Source organism: Heterocephalus glaber, unplaced genomic scaffold (genome assembly GCF_053883595.1).
Source record: "Heterocephalus glaber isolate CG9 unplaced genomic scaffold, H.glaber_assembly_v1.0 deba00001613, whole genome shotgun sequence".
In the NCBI taxonomy this organism is placed as follows: domain Eukaryota; kingdom Metazoa; phylum Chordata; class Mammalia; order Rodentia; family Bathyergidae; genus Heterocephalus; species Heterocephalus glaber.
In genome coordinates this window covers 35,257,749-35,271,110 of record NW_028258384.1, presented here as the reverse complement: position 1 = coordinate 35,271,110, position 13,362 = coordinate 35,257,749, and the positions used below count along the sequence as shown (strand labels likewise).

The window sequence follows — 13,362 nt, the reverse complement described above, 5'->3', positions numbered from 1 at the left end:
AAGATAATACAATGTCACTGACAGCCTTCAGTTCTTTTCACAAAGGAGTAATTTTGGATGGATGTTTATCTTGGCCTCTGCCATCTTTCAATAAAAACACAAGGCAAAAATCTCTCTTTATATGTTCAGACTGAACCAAACAGATACTAGTTAGAGACTTCACTGGCAAAAAATACAAAAATTATTGGTGACTGAAGAGAAAAATAAAAACATGAGTTAACCATTACCAATTAATTATACTTTTGTTTGTCTTATTTGAAAACCAATCAGTGAAACTATATTCTGATTTTTTTCATAATTCATCATGAGGTTTTCCTCTGTACATTATTATTTGCAGTAAGCTACTTAAAGAAAAAGCCAATGTATATTTGTACACAATCAAACTGGAAAATAAAGATTCAAATTTTCCAAAGATGTGAAGACTATCAATGAAGGGGTGCTTTAAATATTTTGGCATGTGATAGCCTGCCCCAAACCACAGAAAATATTACAATTACTTTATTATAGTTTAATGTATATATTTACCCAGGTAATTCATTTTTTTCCTTAAATTCTCTTATTGGTACATTTTAGGTATACAATGCATTTATATTTATCATTGGGTACTTGTACCTGTACATGATGTATCTTAGTTCTTATTTTTACCATTCCCTGTCCTCCCTTTACCCCTTCCACCCTTCCCTATTTACAAAGACTTTGTTTCCATTTTTTCCTTTTCTCATAAATTTTCCTTTCCCTTCTTTCCTTTCACCTTCCCCTCCCACTCAGGTAATTCATTATTAAAAGAAGGATCATTAAATAAAATGTTAAAAGCTACAAATAGAACATCTCTTGGTTACTGTTAATTGACTATAAACACAATTTCCTTTCCTTACAAGTCTTGATATGATTTATAAACAATGAATGTTAGCAGAGAGAAAAATGGTGCTAGAGCACAGAATCCCAAAAGTTTGAAGACCTAGGATTGTATTCTTGACTCTGCTACTTAATAATTGTATGACTTTGGGGAACTCAATTGCCCTGAGCATAATGGGAATAGTGTTATCTGCCCTAACTTCTCTCATAGGATTAACAATGAAAGTCACGTTATAAAACAGAGATTTAACATCTGCCATGTACAAGGTGCTATTGGAATATAAAAATGAGTAAGACCCCTAACTCTTCCCTCAAGGAGCTTACAACAAAAGTACATTATATGTCGAAAATGATAGCATGCCACATAAATAGAAAATATTATCGTTATTGCCCAATAATAAAACTTTTTAAATGATTGATAAATTGAAATCTATCTATCTATTTATTTATTTATTTTTTGGGTACCGGGGATTGAACTCCGGTCCTGGAGCTTGCGTAGCAGGCATTGAAACCACTGAGCTAAATCCCCAGCTCTAATTTGAAATTTAGAAAGCTAAAATTTGGCTTGCACAGCAAACTAACTCAAGACAACACTTAGAGCATTGTCTAACAACACAATTAGTTTAATAAATTAGAATTACTACCAAACATAATTTAGATTTTGAGTAAAGACATTTTACATGTGTGTTTGATATAGCAAGACCAATAATAAGAACTCTTAGAAAAAATATCTCATCAAAACATGACATTTTTTATTCAAGTCAGTGGCAATGAGAACTTTGATCATATCATAGCAAAACTTCTAAGATTTTAATTCTGAAAAGGTTACATTTTAATGAGTTATATGCCAATTCAATTTTATGTATGAGGCTTTCAATTTACTGTTTTTCAAATCATCCAAGAAAAGTTAACTAGAAATAAACCCCAAAACATAAAGTCTCATACATAAGTGGTAATTAATAAAGATAAGTTGATGGATCCACTGGTAAAAATCTAGTTTCCACTTCAGGTTGTCCTTTGCAACTGTTGCAAGGAAGAGACCACCACAGAGACCAGGTTCCAGTAATTGCAATATAGAGCACATTTGGTAAATGGGAGTTGTTAAATTGGTTTTAAAGTAAATGTGGCTACTTTGTTTTTCTTCCTCAAATATATTCTAGTGCCTCAGGAATAAAGAAAAAAAAATCTCCTAGCTGACAGTCTACTTTAGCGGTAAGGAAGGTAGCAGAATTCTATACAAGTCAGATAAGGTAGGACTCAAAATTGCTCCAAAATACCCCCTAGCGGTCTTTCTATCTTGGTGATTGTTAAATCACATGCACTATCTTAATCTTCTTAATAACATCCATTTAAGAAGAACACAAGAAGCAGTTGTTAGGGGTTGATGGGGCTTTTAAAGTAACAGAAATAAAAAAAAGTAGATGCAAGGCCTAGTTTGCTATAGTCAAGTTTCCTAAAATGTTAAAAGTAGTTTTGCTCCATTAACTTATCATATTTATAGCTAGGATAAGAGAAAATAAGCCAGAAAATAAGCATCAAGCCATATAATAAATAGCCTTTGTGGAAAGATATGATGCTACTAGTAGTATAGACACAAGTCTGTATCAACTATGCCAGTAACTAACAGTATTACCTTGAAAGAACTTATTGACCTCTTTGGGCCTCAGTTTTTCATATGTAACAAAGACTGTCCTTGGTCAAACCTTAGAGGTGCATCTGAGTCCTCTCTCATCCTAGGGCCCTGTTTCTGGACTGCCAAGTCCAGTTTCAATAATACTGCTAAATCAGTTTAAGGAGAGTCCCTTTCCAATGTTTAAAATCTGATCAAGTTCCTCATCCACCACCCTTGATGTCTAAGTCCTTGGCCTGCCTTTAGCAAGAATCTTGTGAAGTGAGCTTAGCTAAAATCCCTCTACCCTTCATGCCCTTTTAGTAAGTTTCCATCACTGACCTCCTCATTCTTCTGCTTCTTCAGAATGCTCCTGTTATATTTAAGGTGAGCTCAGTCACTCTCCTCTCTTGTAATAACCTCTCCTCTACTGTAATAATCTTGAATAAAATCTGTCTTTCCATCTTTAACAAGTATCCAGCCAGCAATTTCTTTTTGATATATATAAAGTATAGGTCCTTTCTTGGTCTGGCATTCTGTAGTTCAAGGAAATAATGGGACTGTGGGAAAGTAAGAAATTAGGGAACCAGAATGCAGGTGTGGTAGGACACCATTATAATCCCAGCAATCTGGGAGGCAGGAGAATCACAAGTTCAAGCCTAGCTTGAGTAACCTAGTGAAAGCCTGTCCCCCAAAATGGATAGGGACATATGGTTCACTGTAAAGGTCCTGGGTTCTACACATAAAGAAGGAAAGAAAAAGAAAGTAAGTAGGGAGTCAGCTCAGATAGAGATACATGGCTTCCTAAAAGCCATCTTGAAAATTTATGAATTTTTAATTATACAAGAAAAAAATGTCCTCAATAGTCAGACCTAAAGTGTAGAATTTTTCCTCCTTTTAATTTCCCTCTAGAAATCTGAAAAGGACTATTTATCTAAAATAATAATAAGTACATTCAAATATTTGTGGCTCTTTTTACTCCTGACTAGGTGAACATTTTTTTTTTTACTAGAAATCAACAATTTTCCACTGAGTCTCTCTTGGTAATTGTTGTTTGGTACACACTGTTCATGTGAGTGTGATGAAAATAAGATTAAGAGCCTCTAATCTGTATCGGTTGTATTGATTTTTAAAGAATATTGTACCTATTAGTCTTTCTTCACAGGAGTATAATTTAGAACTATGTGACAAGTCAAGTTTACACATTTGCAGAATCTGTTAATACACGTTATTGTTTTTAAAATGCCTTTTTGAAGGATAGTTCAATTTCTTTTTTCCTTTTCTTTCTTTTTTTAAGATAGAGTCTGTTTCACCATGTTGCCTGGCTGGCCTGGAACTACTGTATTGGGCTCAAGTGACATTCCTGTTTCAGCCTTCAAAGGAGCTACGATACAGGTAGGGACCACTGTGCCTTGATGATAGTTCAATTTGGGGAAAGGGACAAACACGGGGAAAAGTAAGATATACACTCTAATCTAAAAGAAAAATAAAATATTATACAAAGCTGTTTTAAATACCATAAATTCTCAACTAAAAATGACACAAATATATGAATTTTTTTTGAGACAAGGTCTCACTGTGTAGTGCAGAATGGCCTTGGACTCACTATGTAGTCCAGGCTGGCCTTGAATTTGTGGCAATCCTCCTGCCTCAGCCTTCGGAGTGATGAGATTACAGGTGTGCACCACCACACCAGGCTAAATTTTGAAGCGTTAATTAGTTTTCCTAATTAGATAATATGGGGTCATTCCATTAGAAATACTGGGCTTTACAAGTTTTTGACAGCTCACAGAAATAAGCCTCCATGTAAGAATTGAATTGGCACATAGACTCTTAAAATACATTTAAACACTTGAAAACATTAATTTCGAATGTATGTGTACACACATACATATATGTATACATACATATCTATATATAAGAAAAGTTTCAAACTTCATGCAGTTATTACTTTGGAGTGAAGGAGCTAACCTGGAGGACCTGGATGGGGTCAACGTTCACCAAGGCCCAATGTCATTATCAACAAAAAGGAAAAATATCAAAACAGTTAGAAACATCAAAAACTAAAGCATTATACTAAATACTTTCAAGTTAAAATTTAATTCAATTGCAAAGTATACAGTACATTTATATTCATGCATCTGTATATAAACCAAATTATCACCACTTAAAGTTAATTACTAAAATGAAAATAGTACATGTGCCATATTTTGAAAAGCCAAAACTTATTTTATAGAATTCAATACTATGAACCCAAACTAAACAATCAATTCTAAGAACAACGGAATCTAAAACTCCATTTTAATATGTAGTTTATAAAAAAATTGGGAAGTCAAATACACATCAGATATGTGCTTTCTTGGGGTACTTTTGTTGTTATTTATTATTATAGCTTTTTTGAGACAGGGTCTCGCTATGTCGTTCAGGATGGCCTTGAACTTCTGCTGATCCTCCTGCCTCAGCTTCCCAAGCACTGGGATTGCAAGCGTGCACCACCACATCTGGCTTAATGATTTTATACTGCTGTATTTTAAACTAATTTTCAACAATGAGTTCCATTACTCCATTGCTAATTAGAATATGAAAAGGATAATAGTTTGGTTTATTTGAAGGATCCCATGAAAAACAAAGCAAGACATTTGTTTCAATTCTTTGTAATACATGCAAAGAGTTAACATGGCTGAGATTTTCACTGGTTTTCTTCAATAATAAACTAAGTTAAAATCTTAATAACCTCTAAGGACAATGTAATAAGGTCAGATTAAAATCTGGTTTTCAAAATGGATCCTCTGAACATAGAATGTGGTCCTATTTAATTCACATTTTTATAGCATATCTATTAAATTAACTCCAATGACAAGATTTTATTGAAATTTAAATGCAAATTTTCACTTTAAAATGCATTAAAAAAACAAGTCAGTGATTTTCTAAAGATAAAAGGACAATTTCTTTGTTTCTTCAGGCTTAAATTTCTCTTCTTTCTTAAACTCAATAAAGGCCAAATTTTCCATTACCAGAAATAGAAAAAATAATGCCAAGTCTCAGAAATCTGTTAATAACATACAACCAGTGATTGGTCTCAGAAACATTAATGAGAACAAGCATTTTCAAATTAGTAAAATGAAATGACAGCACAGAAACAAAAAGGTGAAATGGATGCAAAATTAAGCTGTTAGAGAAGTGAATATAAGTCAAATAAGGTAAAAATATGAGGTTGGTATGGAAAGCTTGCCAGTCAATTTTATCATGCTGTGATGCTGGAGATAAATTTGATTGCCTAGTTCCTAGAGAAGATGAAATGTTTATTGTGCTTGGTGACATTTGCTGATCATGTGACAGAACCATAGCAACACCTGTGGTATGGATCACAAGCATCAATCTATTGGGTGATCTCTTAAAATGATTTTGGTGATGACATGCTAAGAAGCTCACATTTAAAACTGGAGATGGTGTTTTGCTGCCAGGTTATCAGTATAGCTTTATCTATAATAACAAGACTAAGAAAGCCACTATTTCCTTTTTTATCTAAATTGTTTTGTTTTATTTCAACTGTAAGTAAATGTTAAATTCGTTATAGAAAAGAATATATTAGATGCCATGGAAATGGATAGAGATAGATGTATAAACTGATATCTATTTGTAAGAAGTTCTTATATTACAAATTCTAAAGCCCTGACAACTAAATAAACTGCCAGCAAAATGAAATAAATTGAATAGTAAACAGACTATTCGCCTACCACTCATGAACATACCTGGTCTTCCAGGAGGACCTTGCGGCCCAGAGTTGCCTTTAGGGCCTTCGAGAGCTGGACCTGGAGAACCAGGAGGGCCTGGGGGACCCTGTACACCAGGGAAACCCTGAAAGCCTGGTTCACCCTTTAGACCTGGAAGGCCAGGGTTTCCGGGAATGCCAGGTAACCCTCCATCACCCTTTTGACCTGTAAAAGTAAGGTGACAGAGAGCACATTAAATGACACTGAGTTACAGACTTGCCTATAAGGCTAAAGTTACCAGAGCAACTAATGGAACTTAGTAGGGTGATTTCTACCTCCAAATAAATTCCAAACCCACACAACCAACCATTTTTACTATTAAATATATTTATCTCTTCTCACAGTACATATAGAAATAGTTAATGAGATTAAGCACTAGAGAGAGATGGTAGGTTATGTGTGCACACATATCCATCTAAATATGAAGAACATATTAAAATTGACTTTTCAAGAAACACTGTTACTATTGGTACATATTTTTACAGAATTTCCTACATACTATCTTGATATTGCTTTAATAGGGAGAAAAGAGCATGTTTTTTCCTGGCTAAATGAGTTTTTAAAAATTTAGTAAAATCTCTTTCTACTAATTTTTCTTTCTATATCATTTCCTCAGCATTTATTTATGAAGTCAGTGAAGCAATATCTACAAGTGAATTTCCTTAAGGATGTATTTTTATATAACTCAACTCCTCAGATTATACTGCAACATAAATACTCAAAGACGCAACTCTACCTTTTTGGTTTTGGGTTTATTCTTAGCTTTTATAACAGAAAATGATGGAAATGGAAAAATAAATGTACTGGAGAATACATTATGGATCAATTTAGTATATTTTATTAAAGTTTACCAGAAAGTCCTGGGAGTCCAGGGGCTCCTGGAATTCCAAAACCTGGCTGACCTGTCAGAGTACAAAACAAAAATTTTAAAATGATAATAATAAGAGAAATACATATAAATTAATTTTAGATCATCATTGTTTTATTAAGTACTATAATGTATATTATATAAGGCATGAAGATGATTGATTTTTGTGCTGGACATTGAACCCAAGGCCTTGCACATGCTAATCAAGCACACTGTCACTAAGCTATACCCCAGCCTCAGAAGATTAATTTTTAACAGAACAATTTTAATATCAATAAATTATATAAGCATATATTTTATTTGTGATGAGTGTCAAATATATCTTTAAATATTTACATCATAGCTAGGAGTGGTGGTGCATACCTGAAATCCCAGTACTCTGGGAGGCTGAGGAAGGAAGATTCCAAGTTTGAACCCAACTTGGGCATTTCAGCTATTTAGTGAAAGCCTGTCTCAAAATAAACACAAAAAAAGACTGAGAGTGTAACTCAGTGTGAAGGCTTTGGGCTCAATCACTTGTACCCTCTCCTAAAAAATATACCTTATGAAAATATATAAATGGAATGCTAATTGCATACTGAAAAACAGAGAAATTTGAAAAAAAAACTGGGTAACTTCTTAGTGGAAAGAGTTGGACTAGTAACAGAATTAAGGACAAAAACAATATGATGATCTCAATAGATGCAGAAAAAGTATTCGACAAAATCCAGCACCTATTCATGATAAAAACCCAACAGAAAATGGGAATAGAAGATCTTTATCTTAACCTGATTAAGACTATCTATGAAAAATCAAAAGCCAACATCATACTAAATGGTCAAACACTGAAAACTTTCATGCTAAACTCAGGAACAAGACAAGGATGCCCACTATCACCACTTCTGTTCAATATAGTTCTGGAAACATTAGCCACAGCAATTAGAAAAGAGAAAGAAATAAAAGGAATAAAGATAGGAAAAGAAGAAGTTAAACTGTCATTATTTGCTGACAATATGATACTTTACATAGATGACCCAAACACCTCTGCCAAAAGACTTCTAGACTTAATTGGCAGATTCAGTAGAGTAGCTGCATACAAGGTCAACACTCAAAAAACAATACCTTCTTGTACACAAATAACAGACTCACTGAGACAGAAATTAGGGAAACAATTCCATTTACAATAGCATCCGAAAAAATGAAATATCTAGGAATCAACCTAACAAAGGAAGCAAAAGACCTCTACATTGAAAACTACAGCACTCTGAAAAAAGAGATCGAAGAGGATACAAGAAAATAGAAAGACATCCCTTGTTCCTGGGTAGGAAGAACCAATAGAGTGAAAATGGCCATACTTCCAAAACTACTAGATAGATTCAATGCAATGCCAATTGAAATTCCAACAATATACTTCACAAAACTAGAGAAAACGATCCAAAAATTCATTTGGAACCAAAAGAGACCTAGAATAGCTAAAGCAATTCTAAGCAAGAGAGACATGGCTGGGGGTATCACAATCCCCAACTTGAAACTATACTACAAAGCTACTGTGATAAAATCAGCATGGTACTGGCAAAGGAATAGACCTGAGGATTGGTGGAATAGATTAGAAGATGCAGAAACAACTCCAGACATGCTCCGCCACCTCATCTTTGACAAAGGAGCCAACCACCCTCATTGGAGGAAAGATAGCTTATTTAATAAATGGTGTTGGAAAAACTGGATTTCAACCTTGAAAAGATTGAAACTAGACCCATACCTATTACCATGCACTAAACTAAGATCGAAGTGGATTAAAGATATAAATATTAAGACAGAAACAGTAAACTTGATGGAAGATAAGTTAAGTAGAACTCTTGAAGACACTGGCATAGGAAAAGACTTCATGAATATAACCTCAGCAGCACGGGAACTAGCACAAAGAATCAACAACTGGGATCTCATCTTATTAAAACGCTTCTGCACTGCAAAAGAAACCACCAACAGAGCTAACAGACAACCTACAATATGGGAAAATATTTTTAGCAGCTGTACCTCAGACAAAGGGCTACTGTCTAGAATATATAAAGAATTGAAAAAAAATCAGGCCCCCAAATTCAAAGACCCAATTCAAAAATGGGCATCTGAAATGAACAGATATTTCTCAGACAAGGAAGCAAAAGAAGCAAACAAATGTATGAAAAAACGTTCAACATCACTGGTCATTCGAGAGATGCAGATGAAAACAACGCTGAGATTCTACCTCACCCCAGAAAGAATGGCTGCTATCAAGATATCAACCAATAACAAATGCTGGTGAGGTTGTGGGGAGAAAGGAACCCTTCTCCATTGCTGGTGGGAGTGCAGACTGGTGCAACCACTGTGGAAGTCAGTATGGAGATACCTCAAAGAACTAGGACTAGAGGTCCCATTTGATCCAGCTATTTTCCTGCTGAGTATCTTCCCAAAAGAATTAAAAGATTCATACCACAGTGATATATGTGCCCCCATGTTCATAGCGGCACAGTTTGTAATAGCTAAAGCTTGGAATCAGCCCAAGTGCCCATCAACTGGAAACTGGATAAAGAAAATGTATTTTTTTTTATTATCATTGGTTTTCTTGGGGTTATTGTTTTGTTTTGTTTTGTTTTTTGGTACTGGGGATTGAATTTGGGACCTTGCACTTGTGTGGCAGGCTCCAGAAGCACTGAGCTAAATCCCCGGCCCGAAAATGTGGGGTTTTTTTATAAAATGGAGAACTACTCAGCCATAAAGAACAAAAAACTAGAGTCATTTATAGCTAAATGCATGCATATCGAGGCCATACTCTTAAGTGAAATAAGTAGGACACACATGTGTAAATACCAAATAGTTTCTCTAGTGTGAAAAACTGATAGTGTAAACAAGGCTTAAAATGATTAAAATGAATAATTGATAATTTGAAATAAGACAAAAGGTCCAAAGACGAAGGAGTCAAAGGGAGGGGAAGGGAAAAGGAAGAGAGGAAAGGAAAAACTATGAGAAAAGAAAAAAATGGAAATGAAATCTATGTAAATAGGGAAGGGCAGAGGGGGTGAAGGTTGTACAGGTAATGGGGAAAAAAATAAGAACCAACATATATCATGTACAGGTATGAATACCCAATGATAAATGTAAATGAATTGTATACCTAAAACGTACCAATAAAAGAACTAAAAAAAAAAAAAAAAAAAAAGAATTGAACTAGTCAATGTTGGAATTTTTTTTGTAATAAGGCAGCAACCTGATCAACAAGTATGAGGTCATATTCTCTCTAACAGAAGGAAGCTACTTGGGAAGGAGAAAATATATGGCAGAATAGAAAATAAAAAGAAGACACTATTTCATTGTGGATGAAGAAGGTCAAGTTAAAATAGGCGAGGAGAAAATTAGAAAGCTAGGAAAAATGAAAACATACAGCACCTGGTTCACCCTTCTGTCCAGCTGGCCCAGGGATACCATCTTGACCTGGTGTTCCTTTTTCACCTGGAGGCCCTGGGGGCCCAGGATGACCTCCACCACCTAAAGAACAGATTACAGCAAATTGAATTCATCTTTCAACTCCCTTTCCGTCCACATACCTCAATTTTTAAATGTTAGCTTCAAATAGTTCTTTCCAAAAGACACAAAGTGCTTCTGGAATACTTCTTTACATCATGAAAGTTTTTTAGAACTCTCATACTTCTTTGGGTACAATTTAGATAAACATAATGATCACAGTCATCATGGGGAATTTGTGCCTGTACATGATATATCTTGATACCTCTTTTTTCCCATTCCCTTTCTCTCCCTTCAACCTCTCCTCCCCTCCTTATTTACAAATCTTTATTTCCATTTTATGCTTCTTTTCTCATTTTTTTTCTTTCCTTTCTCCCTCTCCCATCTCTAGTTCCCCTTTGCTTTTGAACAATTTCTTCCTATTTCACAATATCTATTATACATTTTGGTCCTTATTTACACTTTCAGATTCTCACACCAGAGAGACAATGCAATATTTAAACATGTGTGACTTATTTCTTTTAAGAGTACAGTCTCAAGGTGTATCCATTTACCTAGAAATGTCTCAAGTTTATCCTTCTTTATGGCTGAGTAGTACTCCATTGTATATTTTTTAAAATCCCACATCTTTTTTACCCATTCAACAGTTGATGGGCATTTGGACTGTTTCCAAGATTTAGCTATTGCAAACTGTGCTGCTATAAATCACTGTGGTATGATGCTTTTAATTATTTCAAGAAGATACCAAGAAAGGGAATAGCTGGATCAAATGGGACTTCTAATCCTAGTTTTTTGAGGAATCTCTAAACTGATTTCCACAGTGGTTGCACCAGTCTGCACTCCTACCAATGGTGGAGAAGGTTTATTTTTTTCTCCACAGCCCCGCCAGCATTCGTTTGTTGGTTGATTTCTTGCTAATAGCCATTCTTTCTGGAGTGAGGTAGAATCTCAGCATTGTTTTAATTTGCATCTCTCAAATGACCAATGATGTTGAACATTTAAAAAATATATTTATTTGATGTTTGCACTTCTTCATCTGAGAAGTGTGTATTCATCTCAGATGCCCATTTTTGGATTGGTCTGTAAATTTGGGGGTGATGGTGGTGTCTGTAAATCATGAAATTTTATGAAAATAAAGAATAAAAAATGAGCAATAATGAGATAAAGAAACAACATAATCACTCAATATCAGAAGATTTTTTCATTTTAATATGGATTTAGAATACACAAAAGAGTACAGTGTGCAAGGGAACAGGGTGTATTAGAGGGCTCATATAGGTCAACATAAGTGAGTTAGTTTAGAAGTCAATAAATAGAATTTCTCCAGCCTGCCATTCTAGAAAAAAGATCAGTGTCTATTTTCCATAAAAGGGAACTTGAATTGACTCTCCCTAAAATGTGAGCCTAGAAAATAAGGTCCTATTCAGTAATTTTTATTAAAAGTTGTTCTCTTTGTGCCTAACATACAATGCTAAGTGAATGATCACATCTCTTTCTTTTGAAATGTTTACAGCTGAATATGAGTTTACTTTCCCAAATTGAGTCTGATAAGCTTTAGTTTTATAGAACAACAATGTCTTAATTTTCATGCTCACCTATAGGACCAGGTTCTCCCGGAAGGCCAGGATTCCCAGGAGGACCACTAATTCCTTTTGGCCCAGGAAGGCCTGGGGTTCCTAGAATAAAAAGCTCAATTTAAAAATAAAGAAAACCACATTGCTTTGAGAGCTGCAATTCAAACTTATAATTTATAGCATTAACATAAGGAACACCCCCAAAGTGGTCATTGTTGGATATTCTTAAGAATAGTCTTAAATTTTAAATGTATTTATCTAGAGGATAATATTATTATATATTCATAAATATAAAAATAAGTACCACTATATTACTCCTGTAAAATTTGTACAGTTTCAATCAGAAGTTTTAAATCCATTCATCTGCCCTTAGACATACGGGTTATTGACAGATTTTTACCTATTATTAAGGCAATGGTTATGACCCTTTCTGCATAGATCTTTTTGTGGACATATATCTTTTTTTTTTGGTACCGGGTATTGAACTCGGGTCCTTGCGCTTGTGCAGCAGGCGGCGAAACCACTGAGCTAAATCCCCGGCCTTGTGGACATATATTTTAATTTATCTTGAGTAAATACCAAGGTGTAGAATTGTCAGGCCAAGGAGTAGGATTTAGAAAATGATAGCAAATAGATGTACAGGAAGATAGAACATTGAAATGGAAAATATGTAGGTAGGTATAAAGATAGTTTTGCTTCTCATATTAAATTCTTTAGAAGATAACAGACTGTTTACAGCAAAAATTGCAATTAATTGTAAGATTTATTATCTCTAGAAAAGTATATGAACATGATCACAAAGATCATGATAAACAGAATTATACTATTTTAAGTATCTTACACTGTAAGTGAAGTGTTATTATGTTAATATAACATAGAATGTGGTAAATTAAGAATATTAAAGAGCCAGGCATGGTGGCACACACCTGTCATGCCAGTACTCTGGAAAGCCAAGGTAGGAGGATTGCAAGTTTGTGCACAGACTGGGCAACTTAAGGACTCAGTGAACCCTGTCTCAAAATAAAATTCAAAAACAAGCTGGGGATGTAGCTCAGTGTGAGGGCCCTGGCTTCAATCCCCAGTGCACCCCCCCCAAAAAGAATCTGATATATGTATATTTATATCAGACAAAGCAGACTCTAAAGACAAAATTATTTAAAATAAACAGGGTCTTAATATAATTGTATATAGATAAGTGTCATCTCTTCA

The 13,362-nt window shown here is 34.5% G+C and overlaps 1 protein-coding gene across 3 annotated transcripts in view; it reads right to left on the bottom strand.

Annotated features, from left to right (window-relative positions):
- Positions 1 to 13,362, bottom strand: part of Col4a5 (collagen type IV alpha 5 chain) — a 375,874-nt gene that overhangs the window by 26,243 nt on the left and 336,269 nt on the right. For all 3 annotated transcript variants that reach the window (XM_087196749.1, XM_087196750.1, XM_087196751.1), the window contains 4 exons: positions 12,175 to 12,255; positions 10,505 to 10,603; positions 7,089 to 7,139; positions 6,217 to 6,402 (listed from right to left, as the gene is read on the bottom strand). In XM_087196749.1, the coding sequence (XP_087052875.1) occupies positions 6,217 to 6,402; positions 7,089 to 7,139; positions 10,505 to 10,603; positions 12,175 to 12,255 (417 nt within the window). The remainder of the gene's footprint in view (positions 1 to 6,216; positions 6,403 to 7,088; positions 7,140 to 10,504; positions 10,604 to 12,174; positions 12,256 to 13,362) is intronic.